At 40.6% G+C, this 24145-nt stretch overlaps 3 protein-coding genes and 1 pseudogene across 3 annotated transcripts in view; 1 reads left to right on the forward strand and 3 right to left on the reverse strand.

Moving 5' to 3' along the window:
* The window catches only part of LOC115664544 (uncharacterized), a 100579-nt gene that overhangs the window by 47806 nt on the left and 28628 nt on the right, over positions 1–24145 (reverse strand). The window lies entirely within an intron of this gene.
* Positions 1–24145, forward strand: part of LOC115663621 (uncharacterized) — a 132799-nt gene that overhangs the window by 2535 nt on the left and 106119 nt on the right. The gene's annotated exons all lie outside the window — the stretch shown is intronic.
* On the reverse strand, positions 1509–8555 carry LOC115667798 (uncharacterized). The gene is made up of 10 exons (XM_056309542.1): positions 7807–8555; positions 6652–7330; positions 6426–6510; positions 5762–5849; positions 4660–4847; positions 3600–3732; positions 3147–3283; positions 2891–2965; positions 1873–1989; positions 1509–1755 (listed from the first exon to the last, which is right to left on the reverse strand). The coding sequence occupies exons 1-10, from the start codon at positions 7946–7948 to the stop codon at positions 1678–1680; spliced, it is 1722 nt and encodes a 573-aa protein (XP_056165517.1). The 5' UTR covers positions 7949–8555; the 3' UTR covers positions 1509–1677.
* LOC115663781 (ATP-dependent DNA helicase Q-like 1) overlaps positions 17235–24145 on the reverse strand; it is a 61953-nt pseudogene continuing 55042 nt past the window's right edge.

Genomic DNA, 24145 nt, shown 5'->3' on the forward strand with positions numbered 1-24145 from the left:
TGGAGATCGATGAATGAAACAACGAGTCAGACGAACATAATATCAGAAAGATCGAACATTATGGCACTCTTCTGAATATTTGATTACCATTAGATACATATAAAGATGAACACCCAAAAAACACAACAAACCTCTCTGTTTCCTCTTGACAGATCTCACTTTTTTTCTCTCTTGATGGCAATGAACACAATAATCCGTAATTTCTACTAATTAGAATCGGCGTGTGATGCTCGAGCATTTGCGCTTCAACCATCGGAATCCTTGTTTGAGAGAAGCCTTGAACTTGCCTTCGACGGAATAAAGCTTGTATCTGGCCACCCTCCTCTTCCTCTTCTTCTCCGGATCGTTCCGACTTCTTCACTTTGTATACTTTGTGTGGGGGCGAAGCGGGTTCAAGCATGCGAGGCTGGATTTGGCTACGTACATCGGGTTTTGGTTAAGAGCTTGGATTGTCATGATCTCTAAAGTCCGGCCAACTCCATGGGATCGGTAGCTCGGCGACCACGGGTCCATCTGTGTCCTCGATCTCTCTCTCTCTCCCGGCCCTCCCTCGTGGCCTCTCCCCTCTCTGGGATGAGAAGGATTTTTTTTTTTTGGAGAGAGAGAGAGAGAGAGAGAGAGAGAGAGAGAGAGAGAGAGAGAGAGAGAGAGAGAGAGAGAGAGAGAGAGAGAGAGAAGAGGGCTCTCTCTAATGTTCTCAGATGGAGGTGACAGCAAACATAGAGGTGCTTTTTTCGGTTGGGGATGGAGACTTTCATGTAAGAGAGAGAGGCGACCAGGATTTGGACCTTCTATTTTTAACATTGAGATATAAATCCATGCAATTTTTTTCTTTCTTTTGAAATTACGATGATGCTTTTCTCTTGTTAAGTGAAGTTAGAGGTTACATGCCATGTGACGGAAGGCTTCTGTGTATTTGATATTAACCCGTGATGCTGCTGTAATCGGCTTCAGAGGCGAGACGAATTCGTCCCAAACCTACATTCGCGGGGTTTGTCGGGTGGTTGAAATTTCGATTATTCAAAAATCAAAGAAAGATCCGCAACAATACTCATCTTAAATCAATGATAATGATACAAGACCACCAAATCCAAAAGGAAATTAACGTGATCATGCACATACCAAAATTGCGGTTATGTTTGGTTTCGCTTGTCCCTCTTTTTGGTTCTTCTCATTGCCAAATATAGCACGCTATGTTTCCCCAGAAATCGCTTAGCTAGAGATCTGCAAAGCGAATGATGGACACGGCGAAGGCAACTTACAGTGCAAGGGAGAACATTGCAATGTCTGCATAGATGGCTGCTCATTTTGGTGAATGACTCACCAATACTATTTAGCTCCTGTCGAGTATATACACTCTTAGCCAAGGAAATTCAAGAGTAACTTCGTGTTGGGAAACCATGGGAAACCAGAACTCAAAAGCATAGAGTGTGGGCGTGGTCAGGTTTCGACCAAGGAGCTTTCTGAAGCACCAAAATTCTCTTAAGAAAAAGCGACCCAGCACAAGAAGACGGAACTGAAGCTCTCATTGGCAATGAATTTTTCCCATATGCACATCATAATTGTTAATTGGATCACTAAGTAATGATGTCTAGTCTTTACATGCAAAAGCTATTTACATAAGAAAAACCGCCCCTGACAGCAATAGCTCCGGCAGTTCATGAATTGATTGTCGAGCTAGTCAATCTCCACTATGCACTTTGTTCTATTCCGAACATTCTTTTTGGTCGTCTTGGCATTATCCATGTGCGAAATCTGCAACAACTGTTAATGGTCAAACAAATTGCACAAAAGTTAAAAAGAATATCATACTTTTCACTTCAGCTTTTCTTATAGGAGAGTTAAGGAAACCAATAGGTGCTATTCACTTACTATAGAAGACTTCCATTCAATTTTGTCATTACCATCTGCAGTAGCCTGCTGAGATCGGTCCCGTACATGATGAAATATGTGCACAAGAACAGCAGCATCAAGAGCGGCATATTCCAGCTGCAAACATGCAATTGCTCAAGTTAAATCAAAGGACTTCTGCTCTAATCATATTTCGGAAACATCAATGGTTACTTTTCTCCTTTCTTCTCTGCGCTGTGTTTGCTCCTTAATATACGTTTATGGTTCTTTCCCTATCTTGGGGTTGAAAGAGGGGATGACATTTGTAAAAAATAGGAAAAATTCTACTTTTCTTGCACGTATTTTCATGCCTTTTCCAATCAAGTCCCCTAATGAAATCCCTCCGACATCAAATCCAATTAAGTCCAGCTGACGTGACCGTTGAACGACGTCATGCCATGACAGGGATAAAAATTTTCTGTCAATGTGGATTGACGGAAATTATCCACATCATACTTACACGTTGTCTACGATATCTAATTCTCTTCACACATGTCAATTTGGGTATCTGCATATTAACATCACACTTTGGCACATCCGCCGTTTGCTGAATTTGGTCAAATTTGGTATCGGAGGGGCATGATTAAAAATTCAGCAAAAGTAGGACTTGATAAGATAAATTAAAAGAAGAACTTGATTAGAAAAAGCGTGAAAGTATAAAGATGAAAAATAATTTTTTTCCTAAAATAAATCAGCAGTTACGTTGTTTTAAATAGACGCCAGAAGAACTTTTGTTGCACTAAAGATCTCGAGAAATCGCTTAAGCAAATGCCAAAATCATGTCTGCTGACCCTACACTCTTGAAAGTTCAGAGCATTAAGATTTACATGGAAGTGTCTCCATGAAGTTCCGCATACTGACATCATTCTTACAGATGCATTCCGCACAATAATATGCTCTCTCAACCATTTGAGTTCTGATATTAAATTGTGTGATTCTTCCTGTAATTTCCATTCTGAGGAAATAATATAAAAAAAAACAGAAGAAAATGTAAAATAACCTGATTTTGACTCAAAGGTCGTTGCTCCCAGTCGCTATTCCTTCTTGTCTTGTTCAAACCAGCACCAAGTATTTCCTAGTTAGACCCAAGAAATAAAGATAAAACTAATTACTTCAGGGCTAAAGGTGATCTCAAAGGCATGCATCAGGATCCCAACATGAGTTCTGAGCAAGAAGAAATTGTGTTCCTCCCTTTTCACCCCTCTCTTGGTAAGCAAGACAGCAATACAAGATTTGAGATGCAAGTCACATTTTACCTCAGCAAGCCCTGAGAGACCACCACTGGATTCTTTAAATACATCCTGAATGTCCAACAGCATTTCAAAATGGTTAAAACACCCCAATGTTTCATAGGAGCTGGTGAGTTGCTTCGTTTCACACTGAAAATTATAGCCTGCATAGAGCAGGAACATCAGGAAATTCTGTGGAAAGCTGTTCACTTCAGCAAAACAAACACACTGAAACAACCAATGCCGGTCACCCTTAGTCATATCAGTACCAAACATGCACAAATAATTATTCCTTGTCCAAACTCTTACTTTGTGATACCCTATGTACGTCTGGTACCAGAAATTCCAAATTCTTAAGTCAGTACAATGATTTTCTTTTTCCAAGATTAGTAGACACATATTGGTGATACCAAATTAAGGCTGATGTTTGGACCAAGAAGCAAAGGAGAGAATACAATTACGCTAAATAATTTCTCATACCAAGCTTTAGAATACTTGGAGACTGTAAAATACGACTCAGGCAGTTATCCAGAATATGTGGCACATCCCCTGACAATTTTATGAGATCAAAGATGAAAACACTTCTGCTGGAAGCAATCTGCATGATGGACACCTGAAAATCAAAATAAACATCGGACTTAATTGATTTCTGACATTAATGGATGACCTTTTAAGATATTCGTTCTGACAGAGAGGTCAGAGTGGAACCAGCCAATCGCAAAGGTGGCAACAAGTCATGACAATTGACACAAAGTCGACAAACTGAGACTTGACGGCGCCTTGATCTTCTTTACCAAATTGCAGCTACAACTTGCTCAACCAAAACCTCTGAATTACCTCAGCAGAGCAAGCAGCTGCTGTAATTTGGCTGAAAAAACCAAGTCATTGCTTAGAGCCAAATTACACACTTGGTCCATTCACAGAGAGAGAGAGAGAGAGACAGACAGACAGAGCTAAGTCGACAGCAGTAGGGACATTGATTGGTGAGACTAGCCATGCCAATGGCGACCACATACAAGATGGTGAGAAGCGGTGACAAAACCATCTTCTTCTTGTATTGCCACCTCCTCACTGTAGTCCTATACAATCTACATCAGCCTTTATCTGATTTGATCCAATCTGATAGTGGTCACCACATGTCAAATCAGATATAGATACTCTCTACCATTTTACGCGGATCTTCCAAATGCAACCTTCAAACAGGTTCTACTTCTGGCCAAGCATATCCCTCATCGTATTTCCCAAAAGGAAGCGCACTATATAACAAGTAAAGCACATCTGAAATCATCTTAAAAGTTTTTTTCTCATCATGTCATTGTTGAATATCATGCATCATAGTTGTTTTCATGGCCGTTGAAATATAAGAAAGAGAGTGGCGATCACCAAAAGTTTGATGATAACTCTTGATTGTTAAACCATTTAATTTCTTTTATGGCAACAATGAATTTGTTTAAGGCACAAAGATAATTTTCAGCGAGTATATAAAACCTCCAAGAGATTATGCATAGGAAGATGAGGTCAGACAGGACCTAGCAATTACCTTGTTAGGCTTGCTGCCCTTTACATAATTCGGTTTCCATTCACAGTCCATACCAACAACTTTAGATTCTTCAATATAACATGTTGCCGTATGCAAACTATCCACTTGATCAACCCAAAAAACATCTTCAATGCCCAGTTCTTTGAGGCACAAATAGTGCTTACGATGCAGAAGAGTTGCATCAAATTCTAAACAAACCAACGGTTATAAATTAGCATTTTAGAAAAGAGAATGCAACATCACTACGAAAATCCTACTACTATACTCCACAACATGAGATCACCAAGGACTAAATACCTAGGCATAGCATACTTACACCATACTGATGATAGTGCAACAGAATACAGGTTTATCAGAGAAGTTCAATACCCAACACATACGAAGGTCCACTAAAAACTTTTCAAGATCAACATAATATGGCAAGCAATTGATTCTAGATCATCAGGCACAAGCAGAACTATTCTTTTCCTCAATCATGGAGAACTAGAGACCTAATTGCAGATGCAACTGTCAGTTTCAAGATATCAAATAATTCAGCAGATTTTCAAGACATAATGACTTCAGCACTTCCCGAGATACAACTCAAACCACGATTTACAAGTTATAGCAACAAGAGAACATCAGCAAACATCCATTCGGTAAACCGAATAACAATATACTGGCCATAAGAATCCCAAAAGTTTGCCACATTCTCTGACAAAATCCAAGCAATGTAATGATAAAGATATGCACATGAGAAGGCATATTCAAACTAAGATAGCCATCTACGCTGATCAACGCAATTGCCCTGTACTTAACTCACTAGATAAGCATGCCAACACCTTGTCAACTGTGCCAATAATAGCTTATGCATAGTCCAAGTACCTTATGCAAACAAAGCAGGAAGAATCCTGGTCTAGGGTTCCCAGTAGCCTACTTGAGGCGTCTAGTTGGATTCTAGTAGCACAATAGAGGTTCCAATCACAGCAGTGACTGACAAAAAGTTAACTGTTTCAGCAAAACTAGTGCAACAACATAGTTTTCTAAACTTATAGGTTGGAGAAGAGAAGTTACAGCAATATGATTTTCTACTATATCAGCAAACAAAACGAAGTTGGCACACCTTTGGCTTTTGGAAAACCTTGAAGAGAGTATCGATCACACAATTCATCATTTTTTTCAGAGTAACCAGCTTCCATTGCCAAATAGACCTTTAAAGTGGAAGAGTAAAATCTTAATAGAACGAGCAAAAGCACACAAAGTCTCCATTCTTTATATGTCTAGAAGAACGACAACTACAAGCTGGTAATTTGTTATTTCGAAACTTAAATACCACCTTCGGGGAAAAAGCAAAGGAAAGGAGGAAAAAACAACAGTAAAAGGACAAATGTTCATCACAAAGGAGGAGTTGGCACCACAGAATTTCTTGCTCAAGCCACAAGGTGTCATTTATGTATGCAGCTCAAATGCTCTAGTTACATCAGAAGACATACTTATGACTATAAAATTAATCACATTTCTCTATGAAAGAACCAAGAACCATTATACATTGCACCGAAGTCCAATAGCAGGAGATGAAGCGTGCAATTACTGAAAAAGTTCTGCCAATACCCCTTCCTGAGAATAACAGGACTGATAAGACTATTTGAGGAACCCCTGTAGAAGGCCAAACTGCCAACCTCAAAAGATTGATGCAAATCTATTAAGGTTGCAACTTAAAAGAGTGCAAATTCAAGTTCATCTAAAGAAAGACACCACAGTTGGAACAAAGCATTTTAGACTAATACCAGGTATTCAATGAACTGTTTATCACCCTTTGCCTTTGACTCAGCAACATCCCAGCATCCTTTTTCTGCTAGCTGCTTCATTGAACTACAAAAGAATAAATTAGTCTTGCTGTTCTCGATACAATGGCTGCAGTAAGAAATTTGGATTTCCATGCACTATCAGCAACATAATAAATAAATCTTTAGCAAAAGTTACTTCCAAACAATTTTAACAGCAAAGAAATACCTTTCTTTACATTGATGATATACATCAGCAAATTCTTGCTGGAGATTGTTTTTCTTTATTGTCACATAAGCATACTTCAGCATTTTTCTGTCTACATATTCCTGGACAAGTACACATAACATTGACTTGCCCATAAATGTGGCCCACTTCTCTGCAGCCCTAAATTCTTTCTTTTCCATCATGACAAGAAGGAAGGATTTCCCAGATTGGCGAATAGAAAAGTGCTCCAATAGAGTGACTGCTGTCATATAGGACTGAGACTCTATAAACTTGAAAATATATTGCTCAAGAAATGTTAGGGCAGTGATTGGTCTAAAGTTAATGTTTGTAGCTTTAAGTTGGCATATGACGTTCTCAAGGTCTGTCACTCTCACGTCAAACACTTCTACTACCTTCACAAGTATCCTCTCATCATGATTTACATATCCCTGAACCATATCAACAAATAAATGTGCAGCTAAGTCCTTTGCTTGCAAGGAGTCCGCAAGGTTAGCTTTCAGAAAACGACGGAGAGAAGATATTATCAAGTGACTGAATCCCTCACAGTGAATGTCAAATATGGGTAGTGCATAGAGACAGTGTATGACAAAAGTAGCGGGTCCAGGTCGGGGCCTATTATTTAATACTTGATGAACTTGATGTTGAAGTACCCCGAACTTTCTAGTTGCCTTCAAGGTACCTAAACATTGAAACAAAAGGCAATATGTCTAAGAAAGGAAGTCCAGATAGCCATAAACCAAGTGGATTCCAAGCATCTATGAAAAGACTTGAAGGATAGCAACATCCAGTAAATGACCAATTATTCCTCATCAAAAAGTGTAATGTTCTGTGCAGCGTGACAGTAGTCGTAAATACTGAGATGCACTATGTACTGCATGTGTGTCTCTCTAATTGTTGAGATCTGAGGACGAACGTCTTACATGGTTCAAAAATTCAGTTTGTTCTTAAAATAAGAGGAGCATCTAAAGAAGAGCCTCATCTTTGGAAGAGAAGTTAAAGAAAAAGTTGACGTATAACCAGAAGATGCAGGCAAGTCAATCATCCAATGCACATAGCAGCCATTTCCTCACATATACTGCATATGATGTGAACCATTAAGGGAAACTGGAAAGTAAACGTGGAAAGAGACTTTTGAAGGGGAAAGCATTGTTATGCCAGAAGCATAACATTCTTTAATGAGGTACAAGAATACTATCGGCGAAATGTGGGATAAATCAGACAGAGAGTGAAGAGATAGGGTCCATGATTCATGAGTTTCCTCTTCCGGCTGTTTGACAATTTTATCGTCCCATCCCATGGAAGCAGAACTGTCCCACAAAGAATAAAAACATTAGTTTAGAGATAACAAGCATCATAAAGAATCCTGTTTATCATCCATACAGAACGACAAAGCAGCCAGAACCAAAAATGACACGCTCCAAGTACTCTCAGAAACATTCAACAAAAAAAGTTGCTCTCAATTCTCCAAAAAAAGAAACTTCATCTGAGGGTTCATTTCTATGCACCAAGACCAAAGAGCCAGAATTCAACCAAGTTATAGAGAAAGAAAAGCGAAGAACCCAATTTAGCAATTGGATTGGAAGTCCTCCGCGATTGAACCAAGGTGGGAAAGTGCAAGCAGGCTTTGAGGAACTTAGGGAGAACTAGGAGAAAAAGCTGTAAAAACTGTCCAAGCTTAGGGCATATTGGGAATGACTTCTACATTTTTATTTTTGCTTAATCTAAATATTGCAGCTCACCCACTTTAACTTTTTATAAATTCAAAACTCATGAAACTTTCACAAAACTTAAATGTCGACACGTAGATTCACATACAACTTTTTCATAATTTTCTCAAATTTGAATAGTATTTCACGTTTTGGCGGGAAACCAGAAAAGTACTTTTTTTCTTTTAATTAGGTACAAACAAATTGTTAAAAGCAGAACCAAATTTCGCGGTTACTGTTCATTACAGAATGTTATCGCTCTCTAATGGGTTCCCGCTGGCACTGTTCACCCGATCGTCCTTCGCCGGTTCCGGTTGATTCCGGCGACCTCTAAGGCTGATTTTTGGAGGATAGGCCGCCTGGACGCCCCTCATCTACCCCTCCGCAGGTCGTCTCTCATCGTCCAGCACTGACGTTGGATTCCAAGATCTGATCGTCGTTGGGGTGGACTCCCTTCGCACGAGAAGCTCGGCTGAACTGAGCCTTGGGTTCAGGTTTGGTTTCCTGCTGGTTTTTACCTGGATTTCGAGCTATTCTGGTCTCCTTTCTTCAGTGTTGGAGCTGGTGTTGTGGTCTGGTACTTGCTCTGCACTGCAACTTTCGGTTTTCAGATTGAAGTGTCTCCCTATTCTGGTTGTTGTTGCTGGCGGATTGATTGGAGTTGGTTGAGGTCCTGGATAGGTCCATTATATTTCTGCTGAGTGGGTGTGATAAGCTGGTGCTTATATTGGAGATCATACTGATATGTACAACATCCCTTCCCCTGGTCCTAGCATCTTTGACTGGTAGGTGCTTGTGTATTTGTCCACATGGAGACAACTAATCAATCGTCTGTATCTCCGTTGGTTCTGGATGCTGACCCTCCTCCTGATGCCGAGACACAACAGGAGGTAAATGGTGCTGCGTTTCCTAAGCCTTTACAAGGTATTGCTAGTCCCTCTAGGACAGCTGAACCTAGGGATAAATCAGTAGCTTTCACCAGGTCTGGCCCCCCGTCTGGTACCAGTTTCTTCTCCAAAGACAATGTTGGACGTAGTCGCAGTAGAGGTCGATCGAAAAGTCGGCACAACTCCCCTAGACCTGGACACATTGCTAGTCCTCCTGGTGGTATTGATCTCCGGAAAAATGCAGCAGGCTTCGGCAACAAGGGGAGACAGAATAGGAGCAGGTCCCTCAGGCGTGCTGGTCGGCCTCAACCTGATACTGCTGGAACTTCCAATGTTGCTGGACAGATTCCTAACAAGGCCCACGAGCAGCATCCTCCTGGCCCTAAAACCAGATCTTGGGCAAATGTTGCTAGAGTTTTAACTAAAGGGTATAGACTTACTTATGTACCGCCACGGGTGGTGGATGGTGAAGAGATCGTCGATATCACTCCAGATATAGCTGCTGCTGAGAACCCCTTTTGGCTGGAATGTGTTGTAGGCCAGTTCATAGGGAAGAAAGCCCCCTTCAAGCTGACTGAAGAGGCTATAAGGAAGTCATGGGGGGATAAAGTTGCTGAGATCAAACTACATGAGAATGGCTTCTATTTTTTCCGTGTTCCTGATAATGAATTCCGCAGAAAGATCATTGACTCGGGGCCGGTTTCTATATTCAGCTGTACCTTGGTATTACAACAATGGCATTCCAAGCTTAAACTCAAGAAAGGAATTCTGGAGACTATCCCGGTCTGGGTAAGACTTAGAGATGTTCCTCTGTCCTTATGGTCTCCTATGGGCATTGGCAGCATAGCAAGTGCTATTGGCAAACCTCTGTACGTGGATATTCACACTGAACAGATGACCAGGATCTCATTTGCGCGAGTATGTGTTGAACTCAAAGCCACTAAACCAAGAGCTGAGCAAGTTAAGTTCTGCTGGGATGGTGAGATGAACACTATTAATGTTGAATATGAGTGGAAACCGATGGCTTGCCCCTCTTGCGGTATCTTTGGACATAAAGAGGGATCCAATGGTTTTGATTGTGGTTCTGTTCAGGCCATTAACAAGGCTGTGGACACTACTGCAGGCCCTTCTCATAATGTCCATAAGTCTGGTCATGATATGCAACTCCAAAGGACTGAAGGGTGGGTTCAAGTCCGGTCCCGAAAAGGTAAAGCCCCAGGCTGCTAAGCATGTCCCGCTCCCGGCCTTTCCCCCCGGCGACTGCGATGCTCACGAACAGTCCCCTTCAGACTTGCTGGAACCTCAGATCCCGGTAAACACACAATCAGCTTTCGCCTCTGACCCTGTTCAGATTCCTCCCTCGACGGCTGCTGTTCCTGACCAACTGCCCTTGTTCCTCCGACCAGCACAGCACTCCATTGGGACAGAATGCCAGACTTCTGCCCCATATCCCTCTATGGGACCCGATAGAGAAGCCAATGAGGTGGGGCCATCCCAGAGACCTTCGGGTGGGCCGAGACTCAAACCCTTTGCTTGCTCGGGAACCATTGGAATTGCGATCAGCGGACTATGGCTCATCTACACACTTCACTGGACTCCACTGAAGACTCCTCTGATTCCCGGGCAGTAATGGAGGAGTCTAGTACCTCAGAAGACAGGATGGGAGTGGAAGCAGCTGCTGTGTCCCCCCCCAACACCAGATCTCGCGCGTTTGCATCTAGTGTTTCTGAAGAGATACCGAAACCCTCTCTTGGGGCTACACTTAGTTCGAAATGCCCTATGAGTGCTCCTAGTCTGTCCTCCTCAAAAAAGAAATCTAAAAGGAGGAGACCAAGGAAAGCTCAGAGATAGTTTCCCTTCTTCCTAAATGTTTTTTGGAATATGGAACATTAGGGGGGCTAGTTGGACCCCTTCGGCAAGCAGAAATTCGTTCTTTCATTAGGAGGAATCATCTTTGTTGTATTGGTATAATAGAAACTAAAGTCAAAGTCTCTCGGTTTTTTGAGATTTCTAAAGACCTTTTGCTTTATTTGGAAATGGATGTCCAATTATGAATTCTCTCCTCTTGGTAGGATATGGCTTGGTTGGGACCCAAAGGAGATTGAGATGGACCTTCACTACTCTTCTTCTCAACTCATCCATGCTCAAACAAGGTTGATTCACATGGATAAAACTTGTATGCTTACAGTAGTATACGGTGAACACACTTTTATGAATCGAAGACACTTGTGGGCTGATCTCATTCGGCTCGCCTCATGTGATATCCCTTGGCTTGTTGCTGGTGATTTCAATGCGATTAGAGATTCAGACGATAGAGTAGGCAGCTCCACTCCGTGGATTCCCGCTTTTGATGATCTTAAGGAATGCCTAAACCAAGCGGGACTGGAGGATCTCCGTTATGTAGGATGCAGATACACTTGGTCGCACTCCTCAGGAGCAAACCGGAAAATGCGTAAAATTGACCGAGTACTTACCAATGATATTTGGTCTCAAATCTTCTCATACTCGGAAGCTAATTTCCTTCCTTCTGGTATCTCGGATCATTCCCCAATGGTGATCAAGATTGTTCCTCTGCCTACTTCCAACAAGCCTTTCAAGTTTTTCAACTTTTGGGCTTCTCATCCTTTATTTCTGGATTTAGTCACTCAAGTTTGGCATTCACATATTGTGGGTTCTCCTATGTTCCAAGTTTGCTGCAAACTTAAAGCTCTCAAGGCTCAGTTGAAACTCTTGAACCGTAGCTCCTTCTCGGAGATTTCCACAAGAACAGAACAGGCTAGATCGGACCTATTCCTTGTTCAGTCGGCCTTGGACTTGAACCCTTTCAACCAGAGCCTTCTTGAAAGAGAAGTGGAGCTTCAAAGAACCTTTTCCGACCTTAGACTACAAGAAGAATCCTTTTACAGGCAAAAATCCAGAATCCGGTGGATTAAGGAAGGGGACATGAATACCAAGTTCTTTCATCATCATGTCAACCATAGACGTCTTCATAATAGAATCTTATCTGTTTCGACAGGAGATGGGGAGTTTATTACTGAACCATTGGCGGTCAAGAACCACATTGTATGTCACTTTCAGCAACTACTCACCAGTAGTCCAACTAATATTCAGCCCTCAGTCCAGGAGGTGGGTGGCTTTATTGACAGGACTTTAGATGAGAACCAACAACTTTACTTATCATATCCGGTATCCGATGAGGAAATCCAATCTACTCTATTTTCACTGGCTAAAGGCAAGGCGCCGGGTCCAGATGGATACAATGCTGAATTTTTCAAACTCACATGGGGGATCACTGGTCCTTCAATCTTGAAGGCGATCAAGAACTTCTTTGAAACTGGATGCTTGCTCAAAGAGGTTAACAATACCATCTTAACATTGGTACCGAAAACCCCCAATGCGTCGAGTATGAATGACTTCCGACCAATTGCGTGTTGCAACACCCTTTATAAATGCATCTCCAAAATCCTTGCAAGGCGTATTGCGCAGGTCCTTCCTTCGCTAATTGGACCGCCACAAACGGCTTTCGTCAGAGGTCGTAGAATAAGTGACAACATTATGATCGCCCAGGAGTTGTTTGCGGACTTCCACCATGAGTCTTACTTTCCTAAGTGCGCCATCAAGGTGGACTTCCAAAAAGCATACGACACGATTGAGTGGAGCTTCATTCAAAAGGTACTTGCAGCATTCAAATTTCCGGAAAACTTCACTAAGCTAGTTTTAGCTTGCATATCCTCAGCCAAATTCTCAGTTGCAATAAATGGGGAACTTCACGGCTTCTTTGCTAGTAGCCGGGGAATACGACAAGGAGATCCACTGTCGCCGTACCTTTTTGTCTTAGCTATGGAAATCTTTTCGGGTGTGCTGAGGGACAAAACTCTTAATCCGGATTTCCAATGGTTCTGGCGTTGCAAGAAAGTGCGCACCTCCCATCTATTCTTTGCGGATGACGTCCTTATATTCGCACAAGCGCATTTGAGATCCATTCAGCTAATCAAGGAAGCAATCGATTTGTTCTCCAATTGGTCTGGTCTAAGACCAAATGCCAGAAAAAGCAATATTTATCTGTCGGGAGGGAACCCGGAGCTACACAGCGACCTTCTACTATGCCTTGGGTTTCAACAAGGCTCTCTTCCTTTTCGATACCTAGGCGTGCCCGTCATATCTTCGAGGCTTCGGAAAGAGGATTGTAAATGCTTGATTGATTCCATAACGTCGCGTGTCCGATCTTGGACTCACAGGTTCTTGTCTTTCGCGGGCCGACTGCAGCTTATACGATCGGTCCTGGTTTCTATCCAGGTGTACTGGGCCACCATCTTCTCTCTTCCTAAGTCAGTGCTTTATAGTATTGAGACTATTTTGAGACAATTTCTTTGGAAGGGCCCTGATTTAGGCTCGGGCGGTGCTAAAGTTGCATGGGATACGGTATGCCTACCTAAAGAAGAAGGAGGTCTGGGGATCCGAAGACTCACTGATTATAATAGAGCTATGATGCTCAAACACATATGGCTTCTTTTCACCGATAAGGAGTCCATGTGGTGCAAGTGGATACACACGAACTTTATAAAAAGTTCTAACTTCTGGCTTGTGCCTAAGCCCACCTTTTGTTCCTGGACGTGGAAGAAAATTCATGATATGCGAGATTATGCTCGGACTATTTTTCGCTGGAAAATTGGTAATGGACGTTCAATCTCCTTGTGGTTTGATTGGTGGCATGATAGAGGCCCCCTACACCTTCTCTTCAATGATACGGACATTTATCAGTCTCGCATTCCCCGGGACACCACTGTTCGGGCCTTTTATGACTCGGTATGGCAACATTCACTTACTCTGGATGCTATATTGAGTTGGACGGAACCTTCACCTATTTTTCAGGAGGACATTGAAGATGAGCTGATCTGGGCTCCTCAACCATCCTCTACCTTCTCGGTGGCGACAGCTTGGAACCATATAAGAAGAAAAGGATTGCCGGTTCAGTGGCATTCATTTATATGGGATCACCATATTGCTCCTCGACACTCCTTTCTTCTATGGATAATTTCCCTCAGTCGATTGCCTACTCAGACTGCTCTTATTCATAATAGCAGGATCAATGCCGCTTTATGCGCTTTTTTGTGGTGCTACTCCGGACTCAATCAATCACCTTTTCTTCCAATGCTCCTCTACAAGAAGTTTGGCGTTGTTTTGGGCAACTAAATGCTATCTCCCATGGCGTAACCGTCCGTGGCATGAGCATATAACATGGGCAATGAAGGTTTGTGGAGGATCATCATTTGCCCACCGTCTCACCAGGTTCTCATTTGGTGCCCTTTGTCATATAATATGGACTGAAAGAAACAACTCAATCTTCCGCAACAAGAGTATTTTCATTCCTGGCATGCGCAATCATATGATCAAAGTGCTGAAGGATAAAGCTTCAACCCTTGGAAGAGTTGCAGACACGCCAATGAATAGGAGATTACAAAGGAGTTGGGGGCTATCATCATCCATTTTTTCTTAGTTCTTTCCTTTGTTTTTCCTTGTTTCCTTTGGTCCGGTGTCTCAGGTTGCCGTGTACCTCTGGCTTGTAGAGTCCTTTGGGTCCTGGTTTTGGATTAGCCTTGTTTAGTGCTCCCGATTCTTCTCTCGGGGCTTGGTTGTCTGTTCTATTTGTATAGTCCTTGCTGGACCTTTCTTGACCCTTTCTGGACAGTTATGTCCTATTAGGGTCAGGTATTGGTTGGAGCTATAGCTTGTATTTGGTTTTGAGAAAGTTATATATATACTTACCTTACCAAAAAAAAAAAAAAAAAAAAAAAAAAAACATGCCCTTAGGAAGTTCGATTAAAGTTATCATACTCATGCCATTATTTGGTTAAAACTAGCCAACCTATAGCGAGAACCGTGGAAAAAAAATCAGATTACCTCATGCGCTCGGGATCACTGCACCAGACGACACAATGAACAATTGTCAGGAGTACACGAGCACAACAAATGTCACACAATAACTTGTAGAACATTTCACAACCTTATCGACCGAATTGATTTTAAGCTGGAAAATTGTGAATCCACCGGATAATTGGATGAACGAGTCGAACCAATAGAACCAATTCGGTTCTGTTCATGGGTTTTTCCCTTTTTCTTCTACTTCAATTTCATACTAGCGACTTGCTTCGAGCTTGTTTTCGAAAGTTCTATCACATTTTACATCAAGATCCTATAAACTAACAGCCATTCAAACAACAACTACGTAAGTTTCAAAAGGACAGAGGAGGTTTCACTTCATTTTTCTGGATTTCCTCAATTTTGTAACTCTGAGCTCGACGAGACGGTATTAAAAATATGAAAACCATCCTCAAATCAAAATGGAACTATGGAAAGCCTTTCGGTCTATTTAACAACCGCACACAGCATTTTTAGATTTTATAGCTTCGGTAGCGTAATCGTATGGCAACGAAGAGGAATTGAAATAGACGAGCTGAGGAAATTAGGGTTGGTTAAAGAATCCCAGAAACGATGCTTAAACAAACATTTGGTCAAGACAAAGTCCTAAAAACAACGAAATCGACCCCGAAATACATTGCAACGTCAATCCTACAAACACAAGTATTCATCTGATTTTGCAATCAGCATCAATTTTATTTAGGAAAATTTGAAGTGGAGAACGGATCAGGCAATCTTAATCACAGCACCATGAACTAAAATTTGAATCAGCTCCGTTCCTATTCAAATCCAAAGTATACTATTATTCCATAGCCATCATCATCAACAGATGACATAATTTTCTCTACCTCCAAACCCTACTCCTCCTTGGAATTTCAACCTGCTCGAGCGATTCGGTCAATCAATCAATGATGCCTAAGTTAGAATCGAATCGATCCGCAGTCTCTCTCTTTCGAGAGAGAGCACACGCACTTGAGATTCACGCACGAACAGAACACTAGAGCGCGCCCAAGCAAAAACAAAATCACGAATTTTCACGCGAGCTACTCAAGATTTGCGCTTACCTCCCGCCGAACGCGGTAATAAAATTGCAACGAGCGACACTGAGCTACGCATTGAGTTTATCGACACTAGGATCTGAGCCGGCATTGCAAGCGAGACGTTCGCGGAAACAGGAAAACCACCGAGAGTCGCCCGTCTCAGGCTATGGAATTGCTTGGTGAACTTCACGCCGATGAGAATGTACAAACGAGGAATATCCCATGACTTGCATCAAAGTCACCATGAACTTGTTTTTTTTCCTCTCGGGGGACGTAAGTCACCATATCCAATTTGATCTCTCTAACAATGTGCAATCATGCGCATGTACCACATGCAGCATGTGGCATGGTCCAGGCCCAAAGCACACTAAGAAACCAATTAGTGAAACTTAAAGATTAGAAGAAAAGAAGATTGGTCCAGTAATTGTCAGCATGTCAGCTTGATTATAAACTAAAAAATAGGCAAAGGCCCAGGGTCCATTTCAACTTACAACATCAGGTTTGTCTATTCCTATCCCAAAAGCAAGGGTGGCACATACAACCTGAACCTCTCCAGTATGCCATTTCTTTTGAACATCTACTCTTTGACAGGCTGCTAATCCAGCATGATAGTACACCGTCTTTACACCGCACTTATCATTCAAGTATTTTGCAACATCAACACATTCACTCTTTGAGAGGCAATATACTATGCCACAAAAATTAGCAAACCGGTTCTTTAGCATCTATCCAAGCTGCTTCAGTGGTTCCTTGGTTTTAGCTATGACCTCATACTATAGGTTTGGTCTTCAAAGCTTGTCTCAAAAACAAAAGCATGGGGCATCCTGAGAGCTTTTAGGATATCCTGCTATGGATGCACATTTGAATCGGTCCCAAATGATTATTTCAACAAAATCTGGAGGTTAATGTGCAAGTTTCGTACCTCACGACTGAGTGGCAGTTCCAGTTGAGGCCATCACTAAAACGTATGGAAAGTTTTGCTTGAGACATCCCAGTCCCCTATAATCTGGACGAAAATCATGTCCCCATTGACTACAATAATGACAACAGAGAAAGTAACAATCAATAAGCTTTGCTCGTTTACAATCATTCAAATATACGAGAAAAGCTCAAAGCAGTAGCTCGTTCCTTTCATGAGATGGCACTGGCAGTGCAAATCCAGTAAAAACCTCGTAACAAATACAATCAATGATCACATATGGGAACTCTTTCCTTAAATCTCAAGTTGTTAATATATAGTATAAAGGATAAAAAAATATATAGGGACATAAGAGCCAGCTTAAAAGACCTGACTATCATGCCAAACATCGACACTTCCCATTACTTCCGAAAGTAACTTCTGTTGGAGCTTATTTTAGTTGTGTGCATTTTGCTTAATATGATTAACGATGTGCCACTGACTTTTCCCAAAAGAAGGAACTTGATCATTTCCAGAATTAGTTATTTCAATATTGCATTCTGTTATACTAGAACTTCACAGAAGGTCTGGGTTTCAGAAGATTCAGTGTAACATCGACAATGTAATTAGGCTAGAAACACAAAAAATGCAAAAACGTTCGAAGAAAAGAGTTCGAGTGAGCATATATAAAAGTTAACTTGCTTTTCTTTATCTGGAACAAGGATAGTAGTTTTGCAGTGGCAACATCATAAATACTAATTCCTTTTGAAGTAACTCTAGCATGATCTTTGCTTCGGATACAAGGATGCCAAAAAGCATACCTCACACAGTGTGCCTCATCAACAACAAAACCAGCAAGTTGTCCTGCAATGCGTGATGGTTGAGTATCAAAAAATTAAAAAGAAACTTTCAGAAAAAGTTACAGTGAATCAGAAATAGTAACTTTCTATGCAAGCATTTTAATATCTCGAGAAATGATGGGTTTCCCACAATCCTTTCAGGAGTTATATACAATAGCTTGCACTATGGTTTATCTTTCCTGAAAAGATAGGCAAAGCAGTGGAGATTAATGACTTGACAATCACAACACTCGGCCAAAAAAAGTTTTAGAAGTCCAATAGAAACCCCATTGCAACATATGGAGCATAGCCCAACATTTTATGGCGGGATAAAGATTGTATGGTATGTTTACTTCTCTAGGAACACTAAGATCCTAAATTATTTTTTTAAGACAAACATCTTAGGCATGAATCTTTTCATTAACTACATAAAAAATGTGCATCCATCGCAACATTTAGAGCATAGCCATTTTATGGCGGAATAAAGATTATATGGTATGATTTACTTCTCTAGGAACACAGAGAGAGAGAGAGAGAGAGAGAGAGAGAGAGAGAGAGAGAGAGAGAGAGAGAGAGCTAAACCTTGCCTTAGTTCTTGGAGGGCAGCCACTGCTTGGGCAGCAGTTTGCTGAAAGTTCAAGAAAGTAGACGGTATTCCGTACTTGAGGGTTAGAGTAATTATTCGATCCTGGATGAGAGATAGCAGGGGAGATATAACAACTGTGACACCTGGTTTAAGAGTTGCCGGCAGCTGAAACGAAGGGTAAACACATCAGAAGAGCACATGAAGAAAGGAAGGGATGAGGGAATTATTCTTTTATTCACCTTCAGCTGATCAGAAAGCACCAGTTGTCACTATTTGTCTTATAATTACTTCAGCCAGATACATATATCAACTACTTCAAGACTGAACAGAAAGCACTTCAGGATAATTCAACTTAATCATTTCAAATTAATATCTTCCTTGTGATTCAGTAGATCAATTCAGATTTATATTAAAGGACATCAATTTCAAACCAATTATGGGAAATGATCACCCCTAGTTGAGAAGATGACATAGCGTATACCTGCAAAGGAAATATAGACATCTATGTTCTGTATTTGGTGCAAGTAATTTGAAAACTTTTTCCTCTTTGTCTTAATAACCCTTTAGAATTGGACCTGAACTATGACCGACAACACTTCTTACATGCAAAAACAAGATAAATTTTCCAGTAAGTAGAAGGTCCTAGAAGCATAGCGCAAACGTCAAATTCTAGAAATTACAGAATAGATAGAGATGTGCTAAGGCAGAACGAGAATGTCCTGTATTCCCTTCTTTTCTAACTTAGTCTGATCCCATTCATTGGAACCCATGGTTATGTACCTGAATCACTTCCTATCGCTTAATTTGCATTTGGAAAACATTTTCTTCCTTAAGTTTAAGCACAAGCTTCTCAACAGTGCTAACAAAGCAGATTACAAGATCATTTTTTTAGCTTAAATATCGATATACAGGTCAACCCGTCTAGTATTTAATTGGTGGAACCATTGAGCAAAGTGCACAGGGGTTGTGCTCTGAACATTGTCTCCACACATAATTCTAGATACGACATTACACAAATGAAATAATGTAAGCATTCACTAACCTGGTAACATAAACTTTTATTACCTCCAGTGGGCATGAGAATGAAGCAATCTTGCTTGGCTACAGAAGCTTTACAAGCCTGATGCTGCAGTGGTCAAAATGCCTTGTTTATGAATATTACAACATTTGCCAATTCTATGTCATCCAAGGCTTGCAATTCCTCATAACTCAGAGTCCCTTGTTTGCATGTCAAAATCCGAGAGCAATGTCTTTTATTTGAAACTGACGATATTGAACCTTGAGTGACAGTGCTCTTACAGTCCCTCAACAGAAATAAGCCTCTTCAACACTGAAATAGTTTCTGGCATGAATTGTCATGGAAAGTGAAAAATGTGCACAAAGAAAGCACAAGCCTTCATTTACGCAAAACATTCCTATCAAAGACGCTGGATTGCTAAGGTCCACACTTTGATGATCTTCTATACTGTCAAAGTACTTGAGAAATATAGGTATTTGTACATCGGCCAAAACTAAAATCAACCGTTTTATTAACCGAAGAGTTCTAATAGGTCATTTTGGATCTTGAAGACCGTGGAAGTGATTGGCAAAATTTAGGAGTGTCTATTGGTTATTTGATTGGATGAGGCCTCATAAGCAATTTACTAAGTGCTTTTGTACATATACATTGTGTAGGTCCTTTGCTGTGTGCAGAATCACAAGCAAATTGGAATCAATCAAGGAGAGACTAAATTATAAGAGAAAAGAACAGTGACACGCTGATTTAAGTGGTTTGGCAGTATTGTCTATGTCCATGGCAGAAGCATACCATGGATTGCAAAGATCATCTGGCCAGAAGTTGAGTGGATGAATTGCTTGCCGTACTGCTTTGGTTAGGAATATAGCATGTGGATTTCCTACCCATTTTACTGCCAAATATATTGTCTTCGTCTTCACTGTCAGTAGAGGAATCCACCTCAAGAAAAGTTGTAATATATTCATGAATATATTCATGCAATCAGAATCGTGCTGATTCCAACCATCCTTTTGAGTACAAAGCATTGGCCGCAATTCTCATGAATATATTCATGCAATCATTACCATGAGTTGTTGTAATGCAAATACAACAAAGAAGCAACTGTTTAAGTGCCTAACTTCAGATGCGGTCATGATATGGATTCATCGATTGTATCTTGAGGTAGACTACTTGAAAATTTGAATCTGCAAGTAAACTAACTTCAGATGCGGTCATGATATGGATTCATCCCAACTTCAAAACAAGAAAGAAGAAGAAAGGCAACATTTGCTTGTATAATTGGATTTCATTGTTAATCTCCACTGAACTGAAACAAGTAACTTTTTCTTCCTCAGTCAAGACCGGACAACGTGTTCCCATATGCCTCTCCGGCTTATATCTCGACCCACATTTACTTTGCCCTCACGAAAATAATTAGTTCCAGACAAGGAACATGGCAGCAGATGAAAGAAAAAGACAAACATGAGATGACAAGACCATCACAACTGAAGAATTATGTGTCCTTAGTTAAGGACCTTCGCCCCTCCATTACCATGTGGTCTTCCAATAATTGCGGATGATGGGACCAGAACTGTGTAGCTCAAGATCATGCGTAAGTCGGTACCTGTCGCCCATCAAGAGAGTTGACACCTGAAAGGTTTACCTTTTTGAAGAGGTTTTGAGACAATTGTCGCAACGATTAGAACCGTATTTACAGTCTTTCTGATCCAAAGACTTGCCAAAGTGTGCAAGTAAGGTTTGCCGCCGACACTCATCCTGAAAATTTCGCAAATTCGTGTGGAAACACACGTTTATCAATAGACTTTGCTCCATTCAGGTACATGGAATATGAGTTTAGCCCAAAGGTTCCATTATGATTTGAACATGTTGCCAACAGACCCATCTAATGATCCAGCACCCAGACTGGTTAATGCCAGACTAATCAATAGAACAAAGTGGAAAGTGGAAACACAAAATAGAAGCATCACTTAGTTGAGATCATTAGAGAGAAGTTGAGAACACAAATTGGATTACCTTGAGTTCACAATATTGCTGCATTTTCCTAGCTTGAGCCATTGCAGTTTTAAAGATTTCAGTTTTACATTATTGACCACTCCTTAACATGCACACAACCCGGCTGAAATCCTTTTTGGCATATAGAGCAATGCATACTGCCGGTAGATTATCTCTTCCTGCCCTTCTGATTCTTGATAATAGCTTTCAATTGACTTGGATATTATGTTGTGGATGACAAAACGCTGACCACATGCCATAAAAAAATAATTGCTGAACAAACAAAAACAAGTCGAAATATGACAAAAATATTATAACTGAAGGTCAAGTTAAATCAGAGTCATTTGCCTCTTTTACAGTAAAGAAAAGAACTTTAACCAAATCTAACTTTAGTACAGCACAGCAAAGTTCCATGCATGGTAGAAAGAATTTGACTTGAACCAATACATAATTTAATAGTTTCTGCAATCAATAGCCAAGAATGACAAAATTTGGTAGGTCACTGGACCATGGAACCAGCAAAGTGTACTTTCAAGCACACTATGAAACCCATCAGCAAAGCTAAAACAAAAGAAGAAAAGTTGATTAGCCGAGTATTTGCCAGCATGTCAGCTTGATTCTAAAACATAAGAAATAGGCAGAAGCCAGAGTCCATTTCGACTTACAACTTCAGGTTTGTCTATTCCCATCCCAAAGGCAACGGTAGCACATACAATCTGGACCTCTCCAATATGCCATTTCTTTTAAACAGCTACTCTTTGACGGGCTGGTAATCCAGCATGATAGTACACCGTTGTTATACAGCACTTCTCATTCAAGTATTTTGCGACATCAACACATTCACTCTTTGAAAGGCAATATATTATGCCACAAAAATTAACAAAACGATTCTTTAGCTGCTCTCCAAGCTGCTTCAGTGGTTCCTTGGTCTTAGCTATGACCTCATATTTGAGATTTGGTCTGTCAAAGCTTGTCTCAAGAACAAGAGCATGGGGAACCCCAAGAGCTTTTAGGATATCATGCAATGGATGTATAATTCAATCAGAGCAAATAGATTATTTCAAGATAATCAGGACGTTAATGTGTAAGTTTAGTACCTCACAAACTGACTGAGTGGCAGTTGCAGTTAAGGCCATCACTTGGACATACGGAAAGTTCTGCTTAAGACATTCCAGTCCCCTATAATCTGGACGAAAATCATGTCCCCATTGACTACAATAATGACAACCACAAAAGTGACAACCAATGAGCTTTACTTGTTAATCAGTAGAATGTACAAGAAAAGCTCAAACCAGCAGTGCGTTCTTTTAATGAGATTAAACTGGCAGTGCAATCAATGATCACACAGGTGAACCTTTGCCTTTCTCAAGTTGTTAAAATAAAGTATGAGCATTAAAAGAATAAATAGGGACGCAAGAATCAGCTTAAGAGACTGTGTATCATGCCAAACATAGACAGGAGATTGGATCCTTATCCAAGCTTATGCCGATTCCAATTACTTTAGGAAGTAATTTCCATTGGAACCTATTTAAGTTGTGTGCTCTTTACTCAATATAATGAACGATGTGCCACTAAGTGTTCCTAAACAACGGACCCTAGATCTTTTCCAAAGTTTAAACAAGGAACACTGCATTCTGTTATATTAGAACTTCACACGGGTCTGGGCCTCGGAAGGTCTAGCGTAACACTGACAATTTAATTAGGCTAGAAACAAAGAAAATGCAAAAAAGTTTGGATAAAGAGTTTAAGTTAGAATATATTAAAGTTAACTTGCTTATATTTATCAGGAATAAGGACAATAGTTTTGCAGTGGCAACATCACAAATAATTATTCCTTTTGAAGTAACTCTAGCATGATCTTTCTTCATGTACAAGGCATGCCAAAGATTACGCATACCTCACGCAATGAGCCTCATCAACAACAAAACCAGCTAGTTGTTCCTGCAATGCATGATGGTCAAAAATAAAAAGTTTACAAAGAACCTTTTAGAAAAAGTTATGGTGCATCAAAAACAATACCTTTCTATGCAAGCATTTCAATATCTCGATAAATGATGGGTTTCCCACAATCCTTTCAGGAGTTACATACAATGCTTGCACGATGGGTTATCTTTTCCAAAGAGGCAGGCAAAGCAGAAGTGGAGATTAATAATTTGACAGTCACAACACTCAGCATCAATCACAAGCCTTCGTTTACGCAAAACATTCCTTTCAATGACGCTGGATTGCTAAGTTCCACACTTTGATGATCTGCTATACTCTCAAAGTATTTGAGAAAATAGGTATTTGTACATCATCCAAAACTAAAATCAACTTCTTTATTGACCAAAGAGTTCCAATATGTTATTTTGTCTTGAAGATAGCGGAAGTAATTGGAAAAAGTTGGGAGTGTCAATTTGACATTTGATTGGATGAGAGGCCTCATAAGCAACTTACAAAATGCTTTTGTACATGTACATTGTGTAGGTCCTTTGCTGTGTGCAGAATCACAAGCAAATTGCAAATGATCAAGGAGAGTATAAATTGCAAATTGGATGAGATGGCGGGATTGATAGCTTTTCCTTTGCCTTTTTATATGCCGGAGTGAGAGAGCGGAGAGAGATTGGAGCCAT

This window comes from Syzygium oleosum, unplaced genomic scaffold, assembly GCF_021117445.2.
Source record: "Syzygium oleosum isolate NSW1041296 unplaced genomic scaffold, Sole_v2.1 Sole_v2.03, whole genome shotgun sequence".
Lineage (NCBI taxonomy): Eukaryota > Viridiplantae > Streptophyta > Magnoliopsida > Myrtales > Myrtaceae > Syzygium > Syzygium oleosum.